General features: G+C 31.4%; 2 protein-coding genes and 1 long non-coding RNA gene across 10 annotated transcripts; 1 reads left to right on the forward strand and 2 right to left on the reverse strand.

The window, feature by feature from the left end:
* Nucleotides 1-3,363: 3,363 nt before the first annotated feature.
* On the reverse strand, nucleotides 3,364-8,839 carry LOC123895794. The gene is made up of 7 exons (XM_045946278.1): nucleotides 8,236-8,839; nucleotides 7,714-8,158; nucleotides 6,669-7,570; nucleotides 5,345-6,568; nucleotides 5,038-5,256; nucleotides 4,034-4,882; nucleotides 3,364-3,953 (listed from the first exon to the last, which is right to left on the reverse strand). Exons 1-7 carry the CDS (start codon nucleotides 8,837-8,839, stop codon nucleotides 3,364-3,366), a joined length of 4,833 nt encoding a protein of 1,610 aa, XP_045802234.1.
* Nucleotides 8,840-11,545: 2,706 nt separating this feature from the next.
* Nucleotides 11,546-16,442, reverse strand: LOC123894780. Of its 4 annotated transcripts, none has more exons than XM_045944853.1 (21): nucleotides 16,041-16,442; nucleotides 15,901-15,942; nucleotides 15,361-15,402; nucleotides 15,209-15,250; nucleotides 15,060-15,101; nucleotides 14,925-14,960; nucleotides 14,798-14,833; nucleotides 14,654-14,710; nucleotides 14,522-14,557; nucleotides 14,271-14,423; nucleotides 13,913-14,180; nucleotides 13,732-13,822; nucleotides 13,529-13,656; nucleotides 13,348-13,438; nucleotides 13,104-13,263; nucleotides 12,856-13,025; nucleotides 12,643-12,763; nucleotides 12,381-12,554; nucleotides 12,207-12,284; nucleotides 12,043-12,102; nucleotides 11,546-11,948 (listed from the first exon to the last, which is right to left on the reverse strand). In XM_045944853.1, exons 1-21 carry the CDS (start codon nucleotides 16,056-16,058, stop codon nucleotides 11,787-11,789), a joined length of 2,007 nt encoding a protein of 668 aa, XP_045800809.1. In that variant the 5' UTR covers nucleotides 16,059-16,442; the 3' UTR covers nucleotides 11,546-11,786. The 4 variants fall into 4 exon arrangements, with proteins under 4 accessions (XP_045800809.1, XP_045800808.1, XP_045800810.1 ...); XM_045944852.1 differs by having other exon boundaries at nucleotides 14,522-14,578; XM_045944854.1 differs by lacking the exon at nucleotides 15,361-15,402 and having other exon boundaries at nucleotides 14,522-14,578.
* A 269-nt stretch (nucleotides 16,443-16,711) lies between these two features.
* On the forward strand, nucleotides 16,712-20,573 carry LOC123894781. 5 transcript variants are annotated; one of them, XR_006803910.1, is made up of 7 exons: nucleotides 16,746-17,050; nucleotides 17,133-17,173; nucleotides 17,776-17,851; nucleotides 18,150-18,226; nucleotides 18,341-18,664; nucleotides 18,985-19,058; nucleotides 20,132-20,573. It is a non-coding gene; the product is annotated as an uncharacterized LOC123894781 (long non-coding RNA). The 5 variants fall into 5 exon arrangements; XR_006803911.1 differs by having other exon boundaries at nucleotides 16,712-17,050; nucleotides 18,130-18,664; XR_006803909.1 differs by having other exon boundaries at nucleotides 16,712-17,050; nucleotides 18,150-18,664.
* Nucleotides 20,574-23,620: the final 3,047 nt, after the last annotated feature.

Genomic DNA, 23,620 nt, shown 5'->3' on the forward strand with positions numbered 1-23,620 from the left:
TGGAACTAAAATATTGTTTCTTTGCAAAATGAAGTACACCCCACGTGAGACATGTAGGTTTCTTTCAAAGCCTTTATGAAAAGATCAAAAGGTAGATTCTTCAACTTTAAAAAGTAGAAATCATGATGATGAAAACTTGTGGATGAGGTAAAAAAAGGACCGCATGATCTTTATTAACTTGCAATAAAAAAATTCTTTTTTTAAGTACTGCATGATTTTAAAAATTATGTAGGTAAAAGTATACTGAAGGTCCTTATTTTATTTATTTATAAAAATTAAACGACTAAAGTGTTAGTGATAAAAAAAGATAAAGGACCGCACTGTTACAAAAAAAGGGACTAAAGCGTTACAAATAACAAAAAATAAAGAGTAAAGTGTTACAAAAAAAAGATAAAGGACCATATTGTTACAAAAAAAAAGATAAATGACCAGAGTGTTAAAAAAAATGATTAATTTGATTGATTGAAGATATATTTTGAATTAAATACATTAGATTTTAAATTATTGGAACTGCTAGATTATCATGTTGTGAAGAAAATGTGGTAAAGGTAGGTCATAAATCAGAAGGTGCATTCTCTAAAAGTAAGATTGATTGAAAGTCATGTGTACTTGAAAATTGATTGCAAAAAATGAGATGGGTAATTCATAATGACTACTCTATTTAGAGAATCTTAGGCTACATGTCCTTCACGTGAATGTTTTGGCTACATATGTTTACCTTTATTTGTACTTTACTCCCTCAATCTCAAGAGATTTAATAAGGTAGAATGTATTGAGATTATTGCAATTTACGAACGATAATACAATTAGTAATCATATTATAAGGACAATGAAATGTAAGAACATCTCCATTCATTATATTATTGGCAGCGCAATAGCTTTCCCAGCCACGTCCAATCATCAGGCTTGGTTCGGTGTCGGGGCTTATTTGTAATCTACATGGAATTTTGATGTTTAGTGGACCGCACAAGTAAATATATTTCTTCTTTGCTTTGAGTATGTAGTTGGCAAAATCATTAGGAATCGCCTGTATCAATGGAAAAAAATTATAAATAGTTAGAAATAATATATTGTATTAGAACAATAGTTAGAAATATTTTGAAAAATTAATTTACCAATGGTTTATTGATAGCCTGATTTTTGTGAAGAAAAACACAAAATGATGAATATATTCTTGGAGCAGTGCTTAAACTATGGAATGGAGGATAAACATTTGAACCTACTTGAGAGATATCAATTTTTATTTTGAAACAATTATCTCCGAAATAGCTAAAGAATATTCTTCTATAGCCAACGAATTTATATGTAACTCTTAATGCAGTCCAACCATTTGTTAGTTTAGGATGTAAAATTGATTTATTGAAGGTCATAGTATGAACAACTTCATCTGATAGTTTGATATACCATGTATCTTCCAATTCATGAAAAAATTCAGCTGCAAACCATGGATCAATTTCAGCAGCACTCTAATAAGAAAATTAAATATAGTTAGATGTAAAAACCAAAATATTATGAAATCGCAAATATATAAGTAATATTGAGAATGAAATAAACCTGATTAGGTGCATGAATGGTTACAAAATTAGATATGACTTCTCTTTTGTTAGTATGAAACATGACTTGATTAACTTAAAATTGTTATCAATATGATATTATCATTCATTGTATTTCTATCTTTGGGGATATATTTATAGTGTGATTGAGTTGAGTTGTTGAGGAAAAGTTAATTTAATAAATTTTATTTAAATGCACTGTAATTATGATGTGATACATGAAATTATTTAGATGGTCTAGTTGTACTCATGGGTGTGTACCAAGTAATAATAATGAATGTGAAATATAGATAATCAATATATTAGGTTTTATTTAAAAATTATAAAAAAAAAATTGTAAAACAATGAAAAAAATATTAAAATTGGTGTATTTTAAATTTTTAGGTGAGAATGATAAAGTTGATCTTCTCCGTTTATTTGAAAAATCATTTTTTTTCTATTGGAAATTCAGTCCATTTTATCCGTATTTTTGAAAAATAATTTGTTATAAAAGTTAAGATAAAGTTATAATTGATTAGTTGTAGTTTGATAAAGTGGATACACATTGGATACTTTGGCTTGTACTAATAACTTTGTCATAAAGCCTGTTACATGAGGTGATGCTAGCTTGTTGAAGAAAGTAGTAATGTACAATAAGGTGTAGCAGTAGATCAAATTTCATTATAAATTTGTAATCACATTTAACTATATAAATGTGAAGTGACCAAGTGGTTGGTTGGTGAAGAGAATATAGTTGATGAAATGGAAGGTGACAATGTTGGTAACATTGAAAGTAATGAAGAAATAGGCGATGGAGAAGTAATAAATGGAGATGAATCTTCCGGGAAATATCCTGGAGTTTATGTTGCTGATTACAATGATTGTCATTATTGGGGTTACACGGTCGGAGAGAACAACAATGTTTTGGTAACATTATTATTTAAAGTAATATTTTGTTAATAATTTTTAATAATAAAAGTATTGTAATTCAACTTGTTTATTTGCAGGAAATTCCTAAAGAAAACTCATTCATATTTAATGATAGAACTCAAGCCAAAATTACCTTGATTGATCATTTGAACGGCGATAGATATCCTTGTGATATTTATTTTGGGGATACTAATATCGATGAGATATATGTAGGAAATGGTTGGCATGAGTTTATAAGAGGCAAAGTTTTGAAGATCGGGGATATTGTGTATCTTCTTATGTATGGAGATAATCCACATAACATACATGTATTCCATATAGAGGAAATGTGATTAAGTAACATATTTGTAAGATAGTGTTGTTTTAATGTATTAAAGTAAGATGGTGTAAGTTTTATCTAAGTTTAAGAATGAATGTAATTTTGAATTAGTTAAGATGGATCCAGTTTAAGTATGTACTGAATATATATTTTCAAATATTAGATAAAAATATAAGTTGGAAAACAATCATTTAGCCAAACTAATTAAATAAGAAACAGTGCATAAATAATTTAAATATTAAGCAAATAAATATAACATAAACATAGTCAATTGATGTAGCGGTTAGAACAACAATCAAAAACATTGCCCAACTTTGAGTATTGTCAAATGAAGTTGGAGTTATGACTCAATTGCTACTTGATATAGCAACATATATTGCTTTAATATTCAGGAAATTGGAATTCTTCATTGTCAGGTAAGTTATCAAAACATCTGAACTGAACTTCCATTGTACTTGAGTTATGCTTTGGTTTCATTTTAAGCACCTTGACCTGAACAAATAACCTAGTACTGTGAGATTAACCTCAAAATGTTAACATGAAATATGTTGAAATTGGAATAATCTATGTATACGTTACCTGCTAAAGGTTTTCAAAAACCTCTTTGAAAACAACATTAGTAGTTGAAGTTGGAAAAATGTTATCTGCTTTTTTTTCTTTATCATATATCAATATCTTCAAACCATTTTTGGTGGTAACTCTTGACATTGCCACATACAATTGACCATGACTGAAGACATCCTTTGGCAAGTATAGTCCAACATAATCCAATGACTGACCTTGTGATTTATTTATGGTCATTGCATATGAGACTATAATTGGAAATTGTATTCTGTTTAGCTTAAATGGCCATGGTGATTGTGATGGTGACATTTTGATTCGTGGAATATACATTGTGTTTCCAAGATGTCTTCCACTTATAATTTTTGCCTCAATGACATGATTTGCAAGTCTTGTTACTATCATTCTAGTACCATTACATAAGCCTTCCGATTGATCAAGATTTCTCATGAGCATTATCGGTGTTCCAATTTTCAGACTGATTTTGTGATTTGGTAATCCAGATGTTTTAAGAGAATTTAGAAATTCAGGTGTCAGCGTCTCAAATATCTCACAATCATTAACATCAGCACGATCGATTGAGTCACAGCTGTAAAAATCTTGAGCATCACCTGTATTTGGAACAGATTATAATATGAATGTTAATAATATTGATACGAAATATAATGGTATGCAATATAAATGGTATTACCTGGTATCAAGCTCAAAACATATGTGTTGATCTGTTCGACAACTTCAATTGTGGAAGCTAGAATTGCTCTTGCTTGCAAATAATTTGGACATTTGTATTGATCGACCAAGTTTGGATAAGTACTTTGAACTATAGCAGGAATGGGATCATCATAATCAAGAATTAGCAGTTCCTTTGGAATATCTACATCAGCATACCCATCATTTGGCTCTGATAGTCTGCCTTCTCCTATTTTTAATAGCCACTTAGAAAAATTGGCTATTTCTTGATCGTTTCCGTTTTTTTTCAATCTCATATTTTGAGTTAAAGTCAAGACTTTGCAGTGGTCCCATATCTTTGAGGAGTTGATGGTGGCATGTACAATATCTGAACGATAACCTCTTGGTACCACTGGAAGTATTTGTCTAAAGTCACCTCCAAAAACTATAACCTTTCCACCGAAAATTGTTTTACTGTTTGAAAAGGAACTCATAACATCTCGCAGTGTTCTTTCAAGTGCTTCAAAAGTATACCTATGCGCCATTGGAGCTTCATCCCATATGATGAGTTTGGTTTGTTTCAGAAGTCCTGCCCGATCATCATTGTGTTCTATATTGCATGTAGCATTATCTAAAGTTGGAACCGGAATCTTAAACTTTGAATGTGCGGTTCTTCCTCCAGGTAATAACAGTGATGCTATTCCACTGCTGGCAACGGTCAAAACAATTTGTGATTTTGATCTGAGGGACGAAGCAAGTGTTCTCCACATATATGTTTTACCTGTTCCTCCATAACCATGTAAGAAAAATACACCTCCTTGTTGTTTTCTGACTGCCTTCATAATTGTTTGGTATATGCCTCTTTGTTCATCTATCATGATATTGATATAATTTGGGATATTTATTTAAGCTTTGTAAAATTTGTAAAAAAATGATGGAAATGATCTCTAATAATGAAATACATCTTATATTTGTATTTAGATAAATTAAATGATTTAAACATAAATTGAATTGCAGACAATGTACCTGTAAGTGACTGATACAATTGTAGAAATTCCTCTCTTTGTTGATGAACATCATAATTGAGCTCATCATAAATGAGTCTATTTCCCAATTCTGCTGTGACATAGTCATTTGGAAATGGAAGACATGGAAAATCTGTCAAACTTTTTCTGTTGGCTTCTAAGTATTTTTCAATCTCAATTAGAGTCAAATTTTCAAGCTGTGCTTCGGTTAATTGCAGTTCTGCGTTTTGTACGGAAGAAAGTAAATGAGTTTCCATATACTATAAAGATAACAATCCATTTAAAAAAAAATAATGTTGATAACGTACCTCTGTTGTTCGCAATGATCCGTTGTCGATGGAGAATACCATCTGATAACCAAACTTTAGTTTCATCCCATACATGTCTAGGACGATTCATCGTTTTTGCAAGTAGTATAATGACAAAAAGCTTTCTCAAAAAATGGCCGGAACCCCAATCTTTAGCTTCCTTTATAGCTTGGATGTACTGTCTATCATCTTCAAGAAATCCCATGGCAAAGCAAGCATCTCTGTAGGTAAAGTATTGAGTATTTCCAATTTTCTTGATATCATCATAACATGTTGGTCCCTTTACAACTGCCAACATCATTCTAAAATAGTAGAGTTCACCAGTACTTGGAGGAACCCAAATTAATCTTCCAATTGTGTATCCTCTTTTTCTTAGCTTCCACTTTCTAGACTTCTTGACATAAACAAACTTAGAGACAAATTGACCATATGTAAGAGTTCTTGCCTCTGGGAATGTATTGTTTGCCTCTAACCATGCAGTAAACATTGATTCGGTGACGCTTGGTTTAAGAAGAACATCATCAAGATTTTCATAATCTTGAAAATAAACAGAATTTTGTCCTTCTAAGTGATAGAATAATCTTTCAACTGCAGGTTTCCTACCATGGATAGGAAAAGAAAAAATTCTCCAACATGCTTCACATGGAGATACATATCTACAATCAATGTATTCTTTGACTTCATCAATTTCTTCATTTTTAGAACTTTTTCGCTTAATGGAGGGAGAAACAGATGCTGTTATCCTATCATATCCTTTGTGTATGTATTTGAAGAGATATTTGATTGATGTACATTGGTTACACCATTCCATATTGATGTGTGCTTGATATTTCAACAACAAAAAAGCATTGTAAGGGACAACATTTCTATTGTCCATTGTTACTCCACTTTTTGTTATAGTATGACCATGTGATCTTCTTCTATAAATCGGATAACCATCTTGATCAACAATAGTTTTTTCAACAAATTTTTTGGGATAATACTTTGAACATTTGCCAGTTTGTTGCATGCAAGGTGAAGAGGTATGTGTTATACCGCAAGGGCCATGAATCATATGATGTTTGACCAATTGATACAATTCCTGTTGTGTTGACTGATCTGGAATTTCAGCTGAGATAATGGTGTTAATATCATCAGGAGTTGGAAACTTGCTTGATGGGTGAAGGAATAGTAAAATGTGAGCATGTGGCAAACCTCTTTTTTGAAATTCAATAGTGTACAAATCTGTTCAAACAAACACAACATTAAATATTTATGACATGGCATGTGTAAAATAAAGTGGTCAAAATAATATCTGATCAGAAGGTGTAATTATAAAACTTACATGCCATTACTCTTCCGAGGACATGATTCTTGGTAAGATCTTTGAGCAACTCATTAAATTTGATTTTAAAAACTCTAGCTATGATATCTGGACGATCATGAGGTTTTAAATGTTTGCTGTCAAGTAATCTAATAATTTCCGGCCAATTTGGATTGCATGTAAAGGTTATGAACAAATCAGGGAAACCAACTGCTGCAGATATGGCCATACCATCAAAATATAACTGGTCCATGTATCTTTTGCTACCAACAAAAGTTGAAGGCAATACAACTCTTTTACCAGTTTTGCTATCTGTTCCTTCAGCAGCATGAAGTTTTTGATATTTACTTACTCTTAAGGTAGATTGATTGTTTCTAATGAATGATAACCTTTCAGCCTCCATCATTGTGAAACCATCAACTAAAAATTGTTGGAAAAGTCTTCTGGAAGAAATTAGAGTTTGAGCCTCTGCTTTTCTCATTTGGATTCGAAAAGATAGCCAATCCATGATTGTGAGTCGATTTCTCCTTGTAATTATGACATCGGGCCTTTCTTTATGTAGTGTTCCACGTCTATATCCATCCTCTCCATATGGAAATAGTAGAGGATATTGATATCCAAGGTATGCTGAATGGAATTCATTGATTCTTTCAAGTTTTCCACTACGTTGTTCTATTATTAGATCTCTTGTATCTCCAGCATCAACATCACCAACAATAAGAGCTGCTACTTCAGAAACAGTGGGATGATTATATATCCTTCCATCAGTTTTCCTATCATGAATTAGTCTCAGTTTCAATTCATGAACATTTCCTTGCTTTAATTTATCTCTTGCCATTCGAAAAACTTTAGCATGGACATTGTGTTGATCAAGCATTAAAGCCAAGCTGGTCACAATTTCAGGATCAATAGCTTTGTTACCCCTGTACAATATGTTGAACAAATTATGATAAAATATATTGATTATTCACTATCTAAAATTGGCAATATTGAATAAGACACTAAAGATAAGTAATATCACATACTCAAATAAACGCATAAGACAAATCTATATGTATATACTTACCCACAACTATTTATCCTATTGGCTATTTCATTGTCGGTGTCATAGATATAAAGTTGTGCATACTTTGGAAATTCTCCATCCTTTGGCAACATGCTTCCCATTCGATGACAGGGTTGTCCATGTAATCTCAAAACTGGTGGCCCTTTACCATTCTTGTTGGTTTTTTTATCAAACTTCATTCCAGGTGAGGTGAAAGAAAACATTGAATTGTACATCCTTATATTTTGCTGAAAGCTTTTACTTTGTTTGGAAATATTGTCAAACAATAGTTTTTGCAGACATTGAGGAGGATCTTTTAGGAATGGCAATTGAACTTTTCCATTACCACAACAAATTTGGAAAGTTGGTTCAACGGCATGTCTGGATTTTGCGCGTCTCTCTTGATACCACATTTGAGCTCCGCATGATTGACATTCATGTAGAGGATCACCAATGTCCGAATAACCTATAAAGGATCAATGTATTATAAGCCAATGATTATAAATGCAATATGATTAAAAACAAATATTAAACATAATCAACCTTGTGGAGAATTAGCTGCAAATAAGGTAATGCATTCAACAGCATCATCTTGATCTGTGTCACTATCTGTGCAACTTTCATAAGCATCTTCTTCACTGCTTGAAGATAAATTGGAGTCTTGTTGAAACTCATTATGAGCAGTTTGAGAGGGTGTTTGTTTTCTTTTATTCTCATCAGAACTCTGGTCAGAATTTGGAATTGTAGATGAATTTTGAACATTAGTTATTTTCTGAACTTTGTTGACTGCATCAAACTTGCTTCTCAAGTTAACTTTTAATCCTTCAACATTGATTAAACTCTTGGATGGAATGGGTTTTTTATGTATTAGTGTTTCATTAACAGATTGATCAGCAGGTTGAAAACTTGGAATCAGTCTATTCACCACTGATGAAGTAATATCAGAAAGTGGAGTCTTGGTCATAGAAGTAGAAACCATATCTGGTGGTGTGGATGATGCAATTGGTATGGATTGCAAATTTTGAATCCGTCTGTTTACCACTGATGAAGTAATATCATTAAGTGGAATGTTACTCATAGAATTAGAAGTCATAGCTACTTTTGTGGGAAATCCAACATATATGCCTTGATAACCGCTCCTTTTCATATTTCTAAATCTTTTTTTATGTTGAAGGATTAATTTTCTCTTGTGCCTTGCAATTTTTGATGCAATTTTTTTAGCAATTGTTTGATTCTCCATTATTTCTTAGCAACGAAAACACTCTGGATTGAAAACAGAATTTTACATCAGGAATTTGTAATTACACATTATTAAGGATTTGTAGGGAATTTTTGTTGACACCAAACAAACAGATACAATGAACATCAAAAAACATATTATGACTTCGTATTAAAATGACATTGACACAATGAACTGGTTACATATCAAAATACTGCATAGTATATAGAATGATAGATACTGTAATAACAGTTGTTCTATTTAAATAACAAATTTAAATGATCTAACCTTTTGACTGGAAGATTGATTTAGGAGATTGGAGTAGATACATGAATGATATTATAAACTAACTGTGATGTGAATACGAATCATTGTGATCAATTTGTTACAATCTGAAGTTCAGTTCTTGTGAATATTGCCATTTAGATGTATGTAAGATTGAGAACTTAATAATATAAGGACTTAAACTTCTTCATATCCATTTCGTATATAATGTTGTCTTGTGTTTCAAATATTGTGTAAAATTCAAATAAGATTAAATTTAGAAGACTGGTGGGAAATTTGAAATTATAATCTGTGGTTTTGAAAATGGTGTGAAATTTGAATTTGAAATTTCAATTTGAGAGCCAGCTGTTAATTTTGTATGATAAGCAAAACCACAACATGTAATTTGAATAATCTAATGATAAGTTTGCCTTCCCTAAGCATGAATAGAGTAATTTAATGTTATAGTTCCTAAAGGTAGACTATTACTTGCTCAAGGAAAAGATAATAATATAAAACTGAACTGATAGTACAGTCACACTTCCCTAATGCTGTCATAGAGTTATGTAGGCTGCAGCAAGGTAATTATGCAGTCAAGTCCTTGTTTTATGGAAGGAGTTATGCAGTCAAGTCCTTCTTTTATGGAAGAAGTTTTGATGCAAAAACAGTAGAATCTACCTAATAGCAATTACAATGTAAGAAAAAGTACAATTTTTGCTGTTGTTATAATGTAAACAGATGATGTAACCAAAAAATTAATTGGTTTAGTTACAATGAAATCAAACATTATTATGTAATACTATTCATCAACCATCTTTTCAATATTTCTGTAGATGATAAAGTAAGGATGACTTATTTTTTAAGTAACCAAGACAATCAAATATGAAAAGCAAAAATATACTTCAGAAGTATCTGACCACAATAATAATATAAATACTAATATTCATTAAAAATTGAAATACATAATAATTAAACTAAAATCAAAATAAGGAAATGTTTAAAGAGCTTATACACTTCTTTCAATATTGCAATGAAAGATTTACATATAATATGGTGCTGCAGATGAAAATAAAAACAGAGATGGTCTATAATAACACACCAATTTTGAAAGATGAGTTAATCTTTAGTTATTAGACGAACATGAACCAAGTTGCGTGATATTTTGCAGGCAAATTTGAACCTAATTGTGTCACCCTCCTTGTAATTTTCAAATCTGCAAAACTCTTTCCATCCATGACCAATTATAGTTGCTACTATAGGAGAATATGTACTCATAATTGATGCTTGAAGGATATCTAGATGGTCATTAACTAATAGTAAAGATTTGTAACCAACTGATCTAACATAGTCTGAGAAATCGCCCTCCAATGTCTGCACAAACACACATACCAACAAATACTCATGAGATTTAAAATTAAATAAACATTACATATGTAAAGTAAAAGTAACATAGATAAAAAATTACCATGGCAGTGTTATGAACATCACATCTAGATAAGGTTACATCAAAAGATTGAGTATCAATTGGATTTGTAGAATGACTATGGAATGAAGGAAAATTTTCACATAATGTAATACTTCCAACTGATAACAAAAAATTTCCACCTCCATAATAAGTAAAAGTTATTTCGGTTGCTTGTTTGCATTCAAGATGATTTAGTAATGCATACCAACCATCAGTAAGGTATGGAATGATATTGTATTTTCCAAATGTTAACTTGTGATGGATACCATTTTTATCCCAAATGTGCCAACTCTTATGCAGCTCATTGAAATGTTGCTGGACAAAATCTGGTGGGACTTCACCATAGAACTGAATTGCATAACAATATAAATGAAGATAGTTCAACTATAAAATCATAACAAATGAAAAACAAAAAAATTATATAAAAGATTAAGAAGAAAAAACCTGATTTGGGATAAGTATAGTCTTGAAAAAGCCTAAGGGTGTTTTACACTGCAGGTGTTGTATTAACTCCATAGTTGTATCAATTTGCAACTTGTTATTGAAATATGGTTAAGTATAATCTATTTATAATGTATGAAAAGTGTGGTTGTAATAAATGAGGCAGATATTAAGCATTAAACTCATTCCACCTGAATTGGTAATTGATAAGTAATAATGTAGGTGGTTGGGATATAAGTAAATTGTATAAGTAAACTTGTGTTAACATGCGCAATAATGGAAAAAAGTATCCAAACAAAAATACACACATAGGCCTAAATACAAACTTAGGGGTTATGATAATATTGAGTTGCCTAAAGTTGAATGCAGACATTGATAATAAATGTAAACTTAGATTTCTTATAATACACACATAAGCCTAAATAAGAAAAATCTGTTAACAAAAGACCATAATAAATCTCATTATATATAATGTTTCACAGGATTATAATCTTGTTAGCAATACTTGCTACACCATTCACTAAATTTTGGGCTTGTGAAGACAAATTAATACTTGATTTCCCACAAAATTGGTGTCAAGAAGGTGATAGGCAACAAAAAAGTATCAAGCAATTTGTACATGCTAATATGCCTGTGAATTTAAACATACACACAAATTGTCATACATTACAACTTCAAAAAGTAGTGTGGCGAAATAGTATTTGATTAAATTTTCTCTTTTTTAATCAGTTTGCCAGATCTTGTTGATGAAGCCTGACAATCAAGATTGAGAGATTCAACTGGTTGTTCCTTTGCAGCAGTCCTTTTGGCTGGAGTCTTTTGAGAAGAAGGAGAGATATCATTCTCTGATGAAGCTGAAACATTTGGCTGTTGCATACCAATATAACACATAAGTTATGTGTGACTAAAACATAAGTAAAAATTATTAATGGTGGAATATCAAGGTTATGAGGATGCATACTGTTGATAGAATTCCATCATCTAGGTGAGCAAATTTTTCAATATCGTCTTTTGTAAAAGCCTGTTACATGCATATGATGAAATATTAATTAACGGTTCTTGATTAATGAAAAAAGTGGAACTATAATTTATTAAAATGACAAATAAGTATACTAAATTACAAACCTGAATCGTAGGTGATTGAGATATTGCACAAAGTTCTTCCTCAATTATATTGATGGTTTCAATGTCTTTGAATGTACTCTATCAAAGTTGAAATTTACGAAAATTAAATCTCAAGAAACAAAAATTTTGATGTAATAAGATCTCTTATCCATCATATAATTTGAAATTTTTTACCTCTGCAATAGGAAGTTGTTCCTCAATTTTGGCAATCAAATCTGGACTATCCTTACACATGACAACAGATCCCATCCCACCCCATCCAATTTGCCACTTAACTCTAACTGCAAATTTCCGTTCCATGATAGCATCAAAATGGCGAGGATATTCCTGCTGGTCACCGTAACCATTCTGCATATAAAGAGAGTATTTGCATTGATCAGACAATGTTAATAACAAAACAATTTGATGCTTATGAAAACTAAAATATATAATGAACCTTCTTTTCTTGTTCAAGTAGAGTCTTTGCAGTTAGGCCAACCATCTCATCAAGAGTATTGTCCCAAAAAACAAACTTGGCTGTATCGTCACCATCGTATACTTCAACATCCAACTTGTACCTTGCAGTTTAAGTAACATTGTTCAAACTCTAAATGAATTAATCGTATTCAGTTTAAAAGGTATTGGAATAAAATATATTGTAAATTATTACTTGACTCTAGGATCATTTGTGGTGTGTGACTTTCGGCATACAAAGGGGAGTTCAGATCCTTCACATTTTAAGGAGCAGTCATTTGTACCATCATTGCAAGCATAAAAAAACCAACCTCCATTTGACACCCTAATGTGTGAAGTGTTCACTACAGTAACACAAACTGCATCCTGTAATTTTGGGTAATCAGTGAAAAGGTAAATCAATAATGAACAAACTTTAAACATACTTCGAATGTTAATGCATACCTTTTTAAGTTTTTTAATAGCTCCCAATGAAAGAACTTGGGCATTTCTCATGAAGTTTTCATCAGTATTGTATTGAGTACCAGCATAACTTTGGGTGTATAATTGTGTAGAAGTTGAAAAAGACCTGTTTTGCGACGCATAAACAGTTTCCTTGGGCAAGCTGCATATGAAAAACCAGTTATTATAACTGAAAATCAATAATTGGGACCACTTTGTGAGGTTTCAACAGAATACTATAAATAACCTGGCACGAAATTTTTCTATTTCAGGTATCGATGTATCAAATAGAATCTTAGTTCCATTCCACACATTTGTTAATTGCAAGGGGTATGATCCTACAATGTTATCCAGTGTGATAATTGTTAGAGAAACACAGCTATAATACTGTGGACATTGAGAATAACATTAGACAATTTATCACAGACCTTGTGCTTCTCTGACTCGAACATGTCTCATAATGATGACACATGGATCATTATTAGATCGTTGGTTGTAACCATTGATAAATTGGTCAGATACTAAATCCCACAGAGTACAATCAAGTTCCTTATCACTACAAACATAAAACAACAAATAATTATCATAGTTAGGTTAACTGAACTGTATGTGAAACGGTTTAATACAATACCGCTGATCTTTGATGGTAAAAGCGACATTAGCTTTCCTTGTTGTAGTTGCAGTAACAATCTTCCCAATAGAGTTAACAACTCCTATAGCATCTAAGTCAGAAAACAGCATACATATAAGATTTGTAGACAATTATAATATGAAACTATAGGTTCAACTATGTTGTTAACCAATTGTCTTACCAACTAACAGATCAGTGCGAAAAGTCCCATTAGAGATCTCTTCAAAATCCTTGAAGTAAAAATGTGTTTTTGGTATTTCTGGAATTTCAACTGCAGTAACTCTTGTTGCACCAACAAATATTAATCGAAATTTGTGAGGAGTCATCTTATATTGTGAATCATTATCTGCAACCCTAAAATTACGCATAGAATACGTCTGGCCTTGTGCAAGTTGTTCTTTCCACTTCTCAATATCATCAGTCATCACAGTCGCTTGGATAGTATATCCCTATAACAAATTAAAAGGCAATTGGTATATACCTAAAAAAACTAATAACCATTATTCATTAAGATGGATAATATGAGGAAAGGAAGCTACCTTTATATCCCTGAGCAACATTTCCATTATCACTTCAGATTCTCCTTTCGACACAATCCACATGTCATCCAAAATCACCCCTAGTCTCCATATTTCTTTCTTCTTGGTAACATCTTTAACAGCATCATAATCATACTCAATAGGCTTCTTTTCCTGCATATACATACTCTAGAGTTAAAATTGCCACAAAGAGATGCATATTCCAACCAAAATAGATATATACAAAGTCTACTATAAATATATAAGCTAACCTTATTGTCTTGAAGCATTTGGGTATCTTGAGATTTCTGAGGTACATTATGAACAAACTTCATCAAAAATATACTAATAAATGCATGGTGAACAAACCTTACTGAATCGTAATAAACAAATATAATGAGTACCTCTTGGTTTTCTGCCAAAACCTTTATGCCATCGTTGATTTCAGTCACCTGAGATATCTGCATTCAGTTATCAAGAAACTTCATCAAGTTGTGGTTATAGTCAACATTTTTTTAACCAACTTCAATATAAATAGATAATCTAACCTTGGTGTCACGATCCATTTGGGTCTCTTGAGATATCTGAAATACATTATGAAGAAACTTCATAAAAAATATATACATTATGAACAAACTTTAATTATGTATGATGATTATTAAGTTTCATGAGTACCTCTTGATGTTCTATAGGTTCAGCAGTTAGTTTCTTCTGAAATTTCCAGTTAAAAGATTATGAAGATACATAAAGTTACTCTTGATATAATTTAAGTAATGGAAGGTAAATGATTGTTGCATAAAATATCCATACCTTTTTGTTAACCTCCATTGAAACAGAACCTTGAGGTGAATTCTAAACAAATCGAACGCAACATTACAGAGTTAAGAACAAACAATGTCTATTTGCAACTACGTGCGCGTTAATAATTTACAACCAAACATCAAAATTTTTATTTATACCTTTTTGTTAACCTCCATTGAAACAGATCCTTGCGGTAAATTCTAAAAAAATCAAACACAACATTAAAAAATTAAAAACAACCTATTTTTATTTTCAACAACGTGCGCGTTAATTATTTACAACACACAACCAACTTTTTTAATATGTTCACCTTTTTTTCAACCTCCATTGTAGTTGATCCAAGTTTTGATTTCTAAAATGTCCAAAGGAAAACCATCAAAACTAAAAGTTGATGTTCATGGAGACATAGATTGTTAACAATACTCACCCAAAATCTCATATAAAACCATAAAAACTTAAACTTCCTTTGATACAAACTTGTATTGTTCATGAATATGTACAAAATTGTAGAATCATCATTGATACTTCAAATCATCTTCGAATAGTTGGACAAAAAAGAGAAAAACTTAAACTTTACGTTCATACACACATTTATGGATTATGTCTATAACAACAAACACCATAACTGGAAAAAACACCATAAAAACATAAACTTTGTGTTGATACCCACATGTATTCTTCATGTATAAAACCAAAATGGTATCATCATATTACATACTTCAAATAAACAACCAAAAGTGAAAAAAAAACCATATAAACTACAACTTGAAGTTCTTACACAACCAAAAAGTGCAAAAATAAAAAAAATTCGAAGAATCTGTATGTTCATGTAAGTGTCGATTTTGTATACCTTTTTTTCAACCTCCAATGTAGTAGATCCAAGCTTTGATTTCTAAAAAGAAAAATAAAAAAAATACAGGAAAGCAAACTCTTTTTAGCATCAATCTTGATAACAAAGTAAAATTTCAAGTTATATGAAGACAACATTACCTTCTTAATCTGATCCATAGCAAGTTCAAGTTCAAGTTCTCACAATTTTTTCGTTTTGGAGGGAGATGGAAGGAGATTGAGTGTGATGTTGTATGAAGAGATGTTGTATCGGAAGTGACAACATGGAGAGTATTAGAGTAGTTCAAAATTTGGTTGGAGGATGTGAAGCAAAAATGTGAAATTCCATTAAAGCCCAATGTCTTCTCCTTTCATAGTTAAATGCCAATGTTATATGAGATAAGGGCAATTAGGTAAATGCGCTTGAAGGTGGGGCCAGAAGCAATGAAAAAATTTGAGACATCTAATACCAATATTGCCCTTATTTTTAGTAGTAACAAAAATGGGAAAAAAAAATGGCAGAAGGGCAATCTCGGTTTTTTGGTGGTATCTTATTTTCTTATATTTATAGTAGACTACACACATTCAACACAGCTATAGGGTAAGTTTTGCCATGTGTCAATCACACAATGCTGCAGAAGAAATCCTAGCTGGACAAGATCACAAATACTTTGCTTCTTCTGGCCAACAGTTTGAATTTCGTTTCCCCCCTTTCATCTCTTTGCTTGCTGGGCCAAACTTTTTTACCCAGCCCAGTCCAATAAGCCCAAGGATGGCAAACAAACAAAAAATGGTCAGAACTATAAGCAAGCTGTTGTCGTGTTGTCGTTTTCAGCATGCGAGTGATTTTCTTCATTTGGGTAACAAACATGTTGCTCCTTTCTCTGCTGCAAGCTCCTTTCCCTGATCTAGGTTTCAAATTCAAATTTCAAATCCCCCTCAAAATGTCTTTTGTGGCATCTCTATTTGCACACACAATCTCTCTCCCTCTTCTACCTTCATTCAATACATGCCAATCTCTCTGCGTCCATTTCTCTGCTTCATCTCCCAGAATCTAGATAACAATTTTTTTCTCTCTTTGTTTTCACTTTGGTACAGATTAACTTCCATTATTAATGATTAGTTAATGTGTTATTTTCCTCACAGATTCACACTTCCATCGCAATTTTCAGGTAACGATAATTTAGGATTCGTCAATCTGGAAGTTCATGATTTGATTTCATATTCTAATTTTGATTTTTTTTTTCTTGCAAGTTTTTATTGTTTGTTCAGGTTCACAATTAGAGTTTGATTGGGTAAGTTTTCTGAACTTTGAATTTTCAATTTTCCCCTTCTGAGTTATGTATTATTTTAGTTTTTTGTGAATATGTTTCAATACGAAAAACTTATGGCTTTGTGGTCTTACTTTTGTGCTTTTATCTTATATTTGATTTGATATTTGAAAACTTATGGATTTTCAATGGAATTGATCTATTGTTTGAGTGATCTTTTATAATTTGATACTTTTAATTACTTTAGTTTGATTTAGATAGAAAGAATCATTGTCATCCTTTGAATTCCTTACTTTAATGAGAGTTGGTAAGCTACATAGCTTTCATTGTATTTGAAAACTCTCATTTGATTGTGAAAGTGAGCACTCAAAGTGTTTGAGGAAATGTCTCAATATGAATAAACAATGGCTTTGTGTTCTTATTTTTTGGTGTTTTTCTATACCATCATTTGTATGCAATTAGTGAAAGAATTAGTGAAAATAGATAATTTGTTAGCTTTTACATCACCAACTTTCAGGTACTTTATAAAAATGGTGTCTTCTTCATCATATTTTTTTATATGATTTATTTAAATTTTTGCAAAATCTGTATGAAATCAACTGTAATACTCTATTTGCACTTTGCAGGCCAAAAGATTTGTAGACTATTTGGCTACTTTGGTCCTCTAAATGCAGTTTTCGTGCCTCATGATGATTATATTAGGTAAGCTTATTTACTCTGTCTTAAACACAACTTATATATAGCTTCTTTGTGTTGTTTTAATTTAAAGTTTTAATTTTCCAGTTCAATGTGTTACATGTGAAGTTGTATAGTGCTCCAAATTTATCATTTAATTTTGGTCAACATGATGGCATTGTTTCTCACTCTCAGATTACTACTTTTAAATATAGTTTTTGTTTCTCATCTACCCGATATAATTTTTAATTATTTTTAACTTTAGAGCAATTGTTTTTCTTGCTCTGCTGCCATGTGTTAAGTAGAGTGAGTCACTTCATTTCAGGCCATGTTATTCAGTCTCATGGAACTAAACTCTTAGATGCAGCATGCAGCCGCCTCAGTTGTAGAAAATTTGGGACTGTATTATATTTCAAGAATCGATATACATTTTGTTTGCAAGCTAAATTCACCTGAAACTTCTGTTTTAAAGGCTTTGGATTGCGCAATCTTGATAAATTTGTTTTTTACTTGCAGGCTTTACCCGGTCTGCAGTTGACTTCACTTAACAGAGTTATTGTCCAGAGCATGAATGGGAAGAAAAGACATGAAATGAGTCCTTGATTATCGTATTTTATAGTTGCCTTCTTTATATTACTAGATGTTGCTTTGGACCTATGGTTTTAGACAGGAAAGTTAACATATATTGATTCATTTTCTTTTGCATCTAGAAATTTATTGCCCTAAAATATTCCATATAAAAACATTTCATGTGTGCATGTAGAAGCTCCTTTTGCTGTTGTAAGTACAGTTGCAGAGAGTGTGAGAGCTCATGCCATTGTTGATGTTGCTGCTGGTCAGGTTGAGCTTCATTTTCTTATTTATTGAGTTCCTTTGTTTTCCTTCAATTTCTTTAATTTACCAACTTCATGATAACGAAACAATCTCCATCAATAACACTTTTATATAGTGCTGGTTTTGATGGACACATAAATGAGTTCTTATCATAGCCATACAAATAGAATGGTCTCTTTGAAAATCAAATAGTTCTATTTTTTTTTTTATTATTTTAACAATGAATGGTAGGCTAAAAAAAAATCTAAATTTTGATGTTTAGTTGCTATTTTGATTCTTATGTTCATTCTTCTTCTTTGCTTATTGTGTTTATGTTTTCATTGCAGCAAAATGACATACCTATGATTCCTATAAGATGCTCAGAAAATATGAAGTTCTTCTATTTTGTTTACAAATTGAGGTAATGCAGATTTTTTTTAGTCTTAATGAAAAAGAAGGCTGCTTTAAAAGTTTGGTTTTCTCAACCGAGAAAATTTTGTTTTTTGTTTCATGAAAAAACTCTCGAGCATGAGACTATTGTTGAACTAATTATCTCCCTTTTATATTATTCTTTCTCATGTACATATCTTCCTTTGTTAGATATATCAAAATATTATTAGAACTATCTTGACCATCCCTTTTTAATGTTTTACCTCTACAATAGAGAATGTTAGTTTCATACATGAAGGAGGGGTTTTGTTTTTTATATTTAATTTATCGAGTTATTGGTACTATTTTGGATGGTCATTGGTAGTGTATATAAATTGGAAGTGGTATATATTTGTTATTCGAATCAATGGAAAAACTTCCATACTGTTGTTAGGCATAGATTTAGGTGTGTTTGTTCTTTTCCCTTTTCTCTATATATTGGAAGTGTATATAAATTAGAAGTGGTATATATTTAGAGTCGTATGCTCACTAAGTTCTTAAAAAGGAATTAAATATGCATCTATTTGGAACTTCGTTCAAAGCTCCATTTTGGAGAGAGTAGTTTAATTACTTAGCTTGAGTGGTATAGTTTATTTATTATGTGGAACTTTGGTCAAGGCTGAGTTTATTTATACATGGTCTACAATGGAAACCTTTCATTGTGACAAGGCTTCTATTGATAAAATGTATTGAGCCTTGGTCATTTTATAGGTGTTTGGACCAATTTACTTCATATTTCAGTTTCACGTGTTTGTTGTGATTATGATGATGTTAACTCTTAAGTATGATTTTTGGTTTTTATGGTTTCTTTTCTGTGAGATGATATTAAGTATTGAATAGATGAAATTAAACCACCCCCTTGGTATTATGTTATATTCTTCTCCCAATCATTTTTTAACACATTCATTTTTGGGTCAAAAAAACTGAACTTCAACTTATATTCATGAGTTGAGACTTGAGTGATGAAATTTTCTTTATCTTATAAACTTTTTCAATAGATAGTATGCTGATTTTTTCCATTGGAATGGCTTGGTGAAACTTGTGATTTCTTTCTTCTCTGTCCAGACAAGAAAGTGCAGATAGTATATGGCTCACTACCTTTTGATCTTGAGGCTGGTCATAAGATACTACCAAATATAATTCCCTGGAATTTTCTCTCAGAGTTATCCACACTAATCGAGAAGGAGGTTGCCAAGTCAATGACCATAATAGAAAACAACTCAAACTGGGAAGGGTTAGCTAATGAAGAGCTTTGCATAGAAACTGATTATTTAGCTATTCTTGACAGCACTTCTGTTGTATGGCTACTTTGTTATCAATTTAGTTATGTAAACATCTTGGTTGCTAATCTGTTGAGGTGTACAATTTTATTTTTTCAATTTTTAGTGCAACTTATACAGTGGAATTGTTGACTGGAAAAGATTATGTAAGTATATTTTAAGGTTGTTTTAAGTCTTTTACTAAAAGTGAAGTGAAGAAATTTCAAGTTATCCCAATCTATGGAAACAATTTTGTATAGAAGAAATTGTAAGTTTTAAAAGTGAAAGTTTATTGACAAAAAACACGAGGAGTGTCCGATATGGATGCTGAACGGAATAAATTTCAAGTTATCCTAATCTATGGAGACAATTTTGTATAGAAGAAATTGTAGGTTTTAAAAGTGAAGTTTATTGACACAAAACACAGGGAGTGTCACATATGCATGCTGAAGGGAATGAATTTCAAGTTATCCCAATTTATGGAAACAATTTTGTATAGAGGAAATTGTAGGTTTTAAAAGTGAAAGTTTATTGACACAAAACACGGGGAGTGTCCCATATGGATGCTGAAGGGAATGAATTTCAAGTTATCCCAAACTATGGAAACAATTTTGTATAGAAGAAATTGTAGGTTTTAAAAGTGAAAGTTTATTGACACAAAACACGGGGAGTGTCCCATATGGATGCTGAAGGGAAAGAATTTCAAGTTATCCCAATCTATGAATACGATTTTGTACAGAAGAAATTATAGGTTTTAAAAGTGAAAGTTTATTGACACAAAACACGGGGAGTGTCCGATATGTATGCTGAAAGGAAGAAATTTCAAGTTATTCCAAACTATGGAAACAAATTTGTATAGAAGAAATTGTAGGTTTTAAAAGTGAAACTTTATTGACGCAAAACACGGGGAGTGTCACATATGGATGCTGAAGGGAAGAAATTTCAAGTTATCCCAATCTATGAAAACAATTTTGTATAGAAGAAATTGTAGGTTTTAAAAGTGAAACTTTATTGACGCAAAACACGGGGAGTGTCACATATGGATGCTGAAGGGAAGGAATTTCAAGTTGTCCCAATCTTTGGAAACAATTTTGTATAGAAGAAATTGTAGGTTTTAAAAGTGAAACTTTATTGACGCAAAACACGGGGAGTGTCACATATGGATGCTGAAGGGAAGGAATTTCAAGTTGTCCCAATCTATGGAAACAATTTTGTATAGAGGAAATTGTAGGTTTTAAAAGTGAAAGTTTATTGACACAAAACACGGGGAATGTCTCATATGGATGCTGAAGGGAAGGAATTTCAAGTTATCCTAATATATGGAGACAAATTTGTATAGAAGAAATTATAGGTTTTAAAAGTGAAAGTTTATTGACACAAAACACGGGGAGTATCCCATATCGATGCTGATGGGAAGAAATTTCAAGTTATCCCAATCTATGAAAATAATTTTGTATAGAAGAAATTGTAGGTTTTAAAAGTGAAACTTTATTGACGCAAAACACGGGGAGTGTCACATATGGATGCTGAAGGGAAGGAATTTCAAGTTGTCCCAATCTATGGAAACAATTTTGTATAGAGGAAATTGTAGGTTTTAAAAGTGAAAGTTTATTGACACAACACGGGGAATGTCCCATATGGATGCTGAAGGGAATGAATTTCAAGTTATCCTAATATATGGAGACAAATTTGTATAGAAGAAATTATAGGTTTTAAAAGTGAAAGTTTATTGACACAAAACACGGGGAATATCCCATATGGATGCTGATGGGAAGAAATTTCAAGTTATCCCAATCTATGAAAACAATTTTGTATAGAAGAAATTGTAGGTTTTAAAAGTGAAAGTTTAGTGACACAAAACACGGCGAGTGTCCCATATGGATGCTGAAGGGAATGAATTTCAAATTATCCGAATCTATGTACTTAACAAAATATAAAACCATATCATATAAACAATTTTTTTCCCGTGCGTTTTCTGGATGATATTAACAATAATAACAATAATATTATTATATGTGTTTTTTATATGGTTGTGTAATATTAACAACCAGTTGTCTAAGTATTGTATTTAATCGGATAATACAATCGTCATCGCCCGTGCGTTGCACGGGTTCCTAACTAGTTATATATACAATTAGTAGTTTATATATGATGAAAAGCTATGTAGTGCATGTATTTATTACACAGATCATACGTGGGGTGGCTAACAGAATGATACGTGGGGTGGCGAATCATATATACATAGGGTAGTATTCCTCCTACTAGATTCACAAGGGTGGCAGCCGCCCCTTTTCCCTAACACCTAGTTCCGTCCCTGACGACACATCTCCTCTTCACTACCAAACCCCCTTCCACCTCCACCGCCATAACTCATCGGAGAACCACCATATAAACCACCAAACGATGTTGAATAACCTTCAACAGTGGGAGGCGCCAACCCAATTCTCAAACTCGCAAAGCTAATTTTGTAATTAGTATATAATCTAAAGAAACAAAATCTATTAAAATTGTAATATTTTAAAGTAAAATAATTATTAAAAGTTGCAAAATAGGGATATTGATTAAATTTTATAACAAATTAAATGTAATTATTCATGATTCCTATAAAAAAATTAACATGTTTATTTGCTGATGATTTTTATTTAAAATTATTTGATTGCTTATTTAAATTTTTATTATAAAATTTAAAATATTACAAAATAATTTTGTTAAAAAATAATTTCTACAAGTTTCATTTTGTCATTTAAATATAATTTATATATTATCATATTATTATGAACGGGATATATGTATTAAAAATATGATACGATCATTATCATGTTTGTTATCCTATACCAAAGACATGATAACATGACATGATTGAAGATAATTGTTTTTTTTTTTTTACATAACTGAAAATAATTATTGTATTTCTGCTTATAACTAATCTTATGCTTATCATGTTACTCTATATTATATCATGTCATTATCGTGCACGCGAAACCTATAATTTCAACTTCACTTAGTGTATGTTTGGTTTCAATTCTGGAGTAGCCAGAATTGATTCTAGACCTGTAGAATTGATTTTGGCTTGTTTGGTTTCTCAAAAGTAGAATTGATTCTGCCTCCAAAATTGATTCTACTTGAAGCTAGAAATTGTAGCTTCTCATTCTATAATTGATTTTTACACTCCAATTCTTTGTTCAACTCACTTTTGTATGAATATACCCAAACATAAATCAATTCTGTCAAACTCAATTCTATCAAAATCAATTTTATCAAACTTAATTCTGTCAAAATCAATTTTGTCCACCAC

The sequence above is a fragment of the Trifolium pratense genome, linkage group LG7 (genome assembly GCF_020283565.1).
Source record: "Trifolium pratense cultivar HEN17-A07 linkage group LG7, ARS_RC_1.1, whole genome shotgun sequence".
NCBI classification, from domain to species: Eukaryota; Viridiplantae; Streptophyta; class Magnoliopsida; order Fabales; family Fabaceae; genus Trifolium; species Trifolium pratense.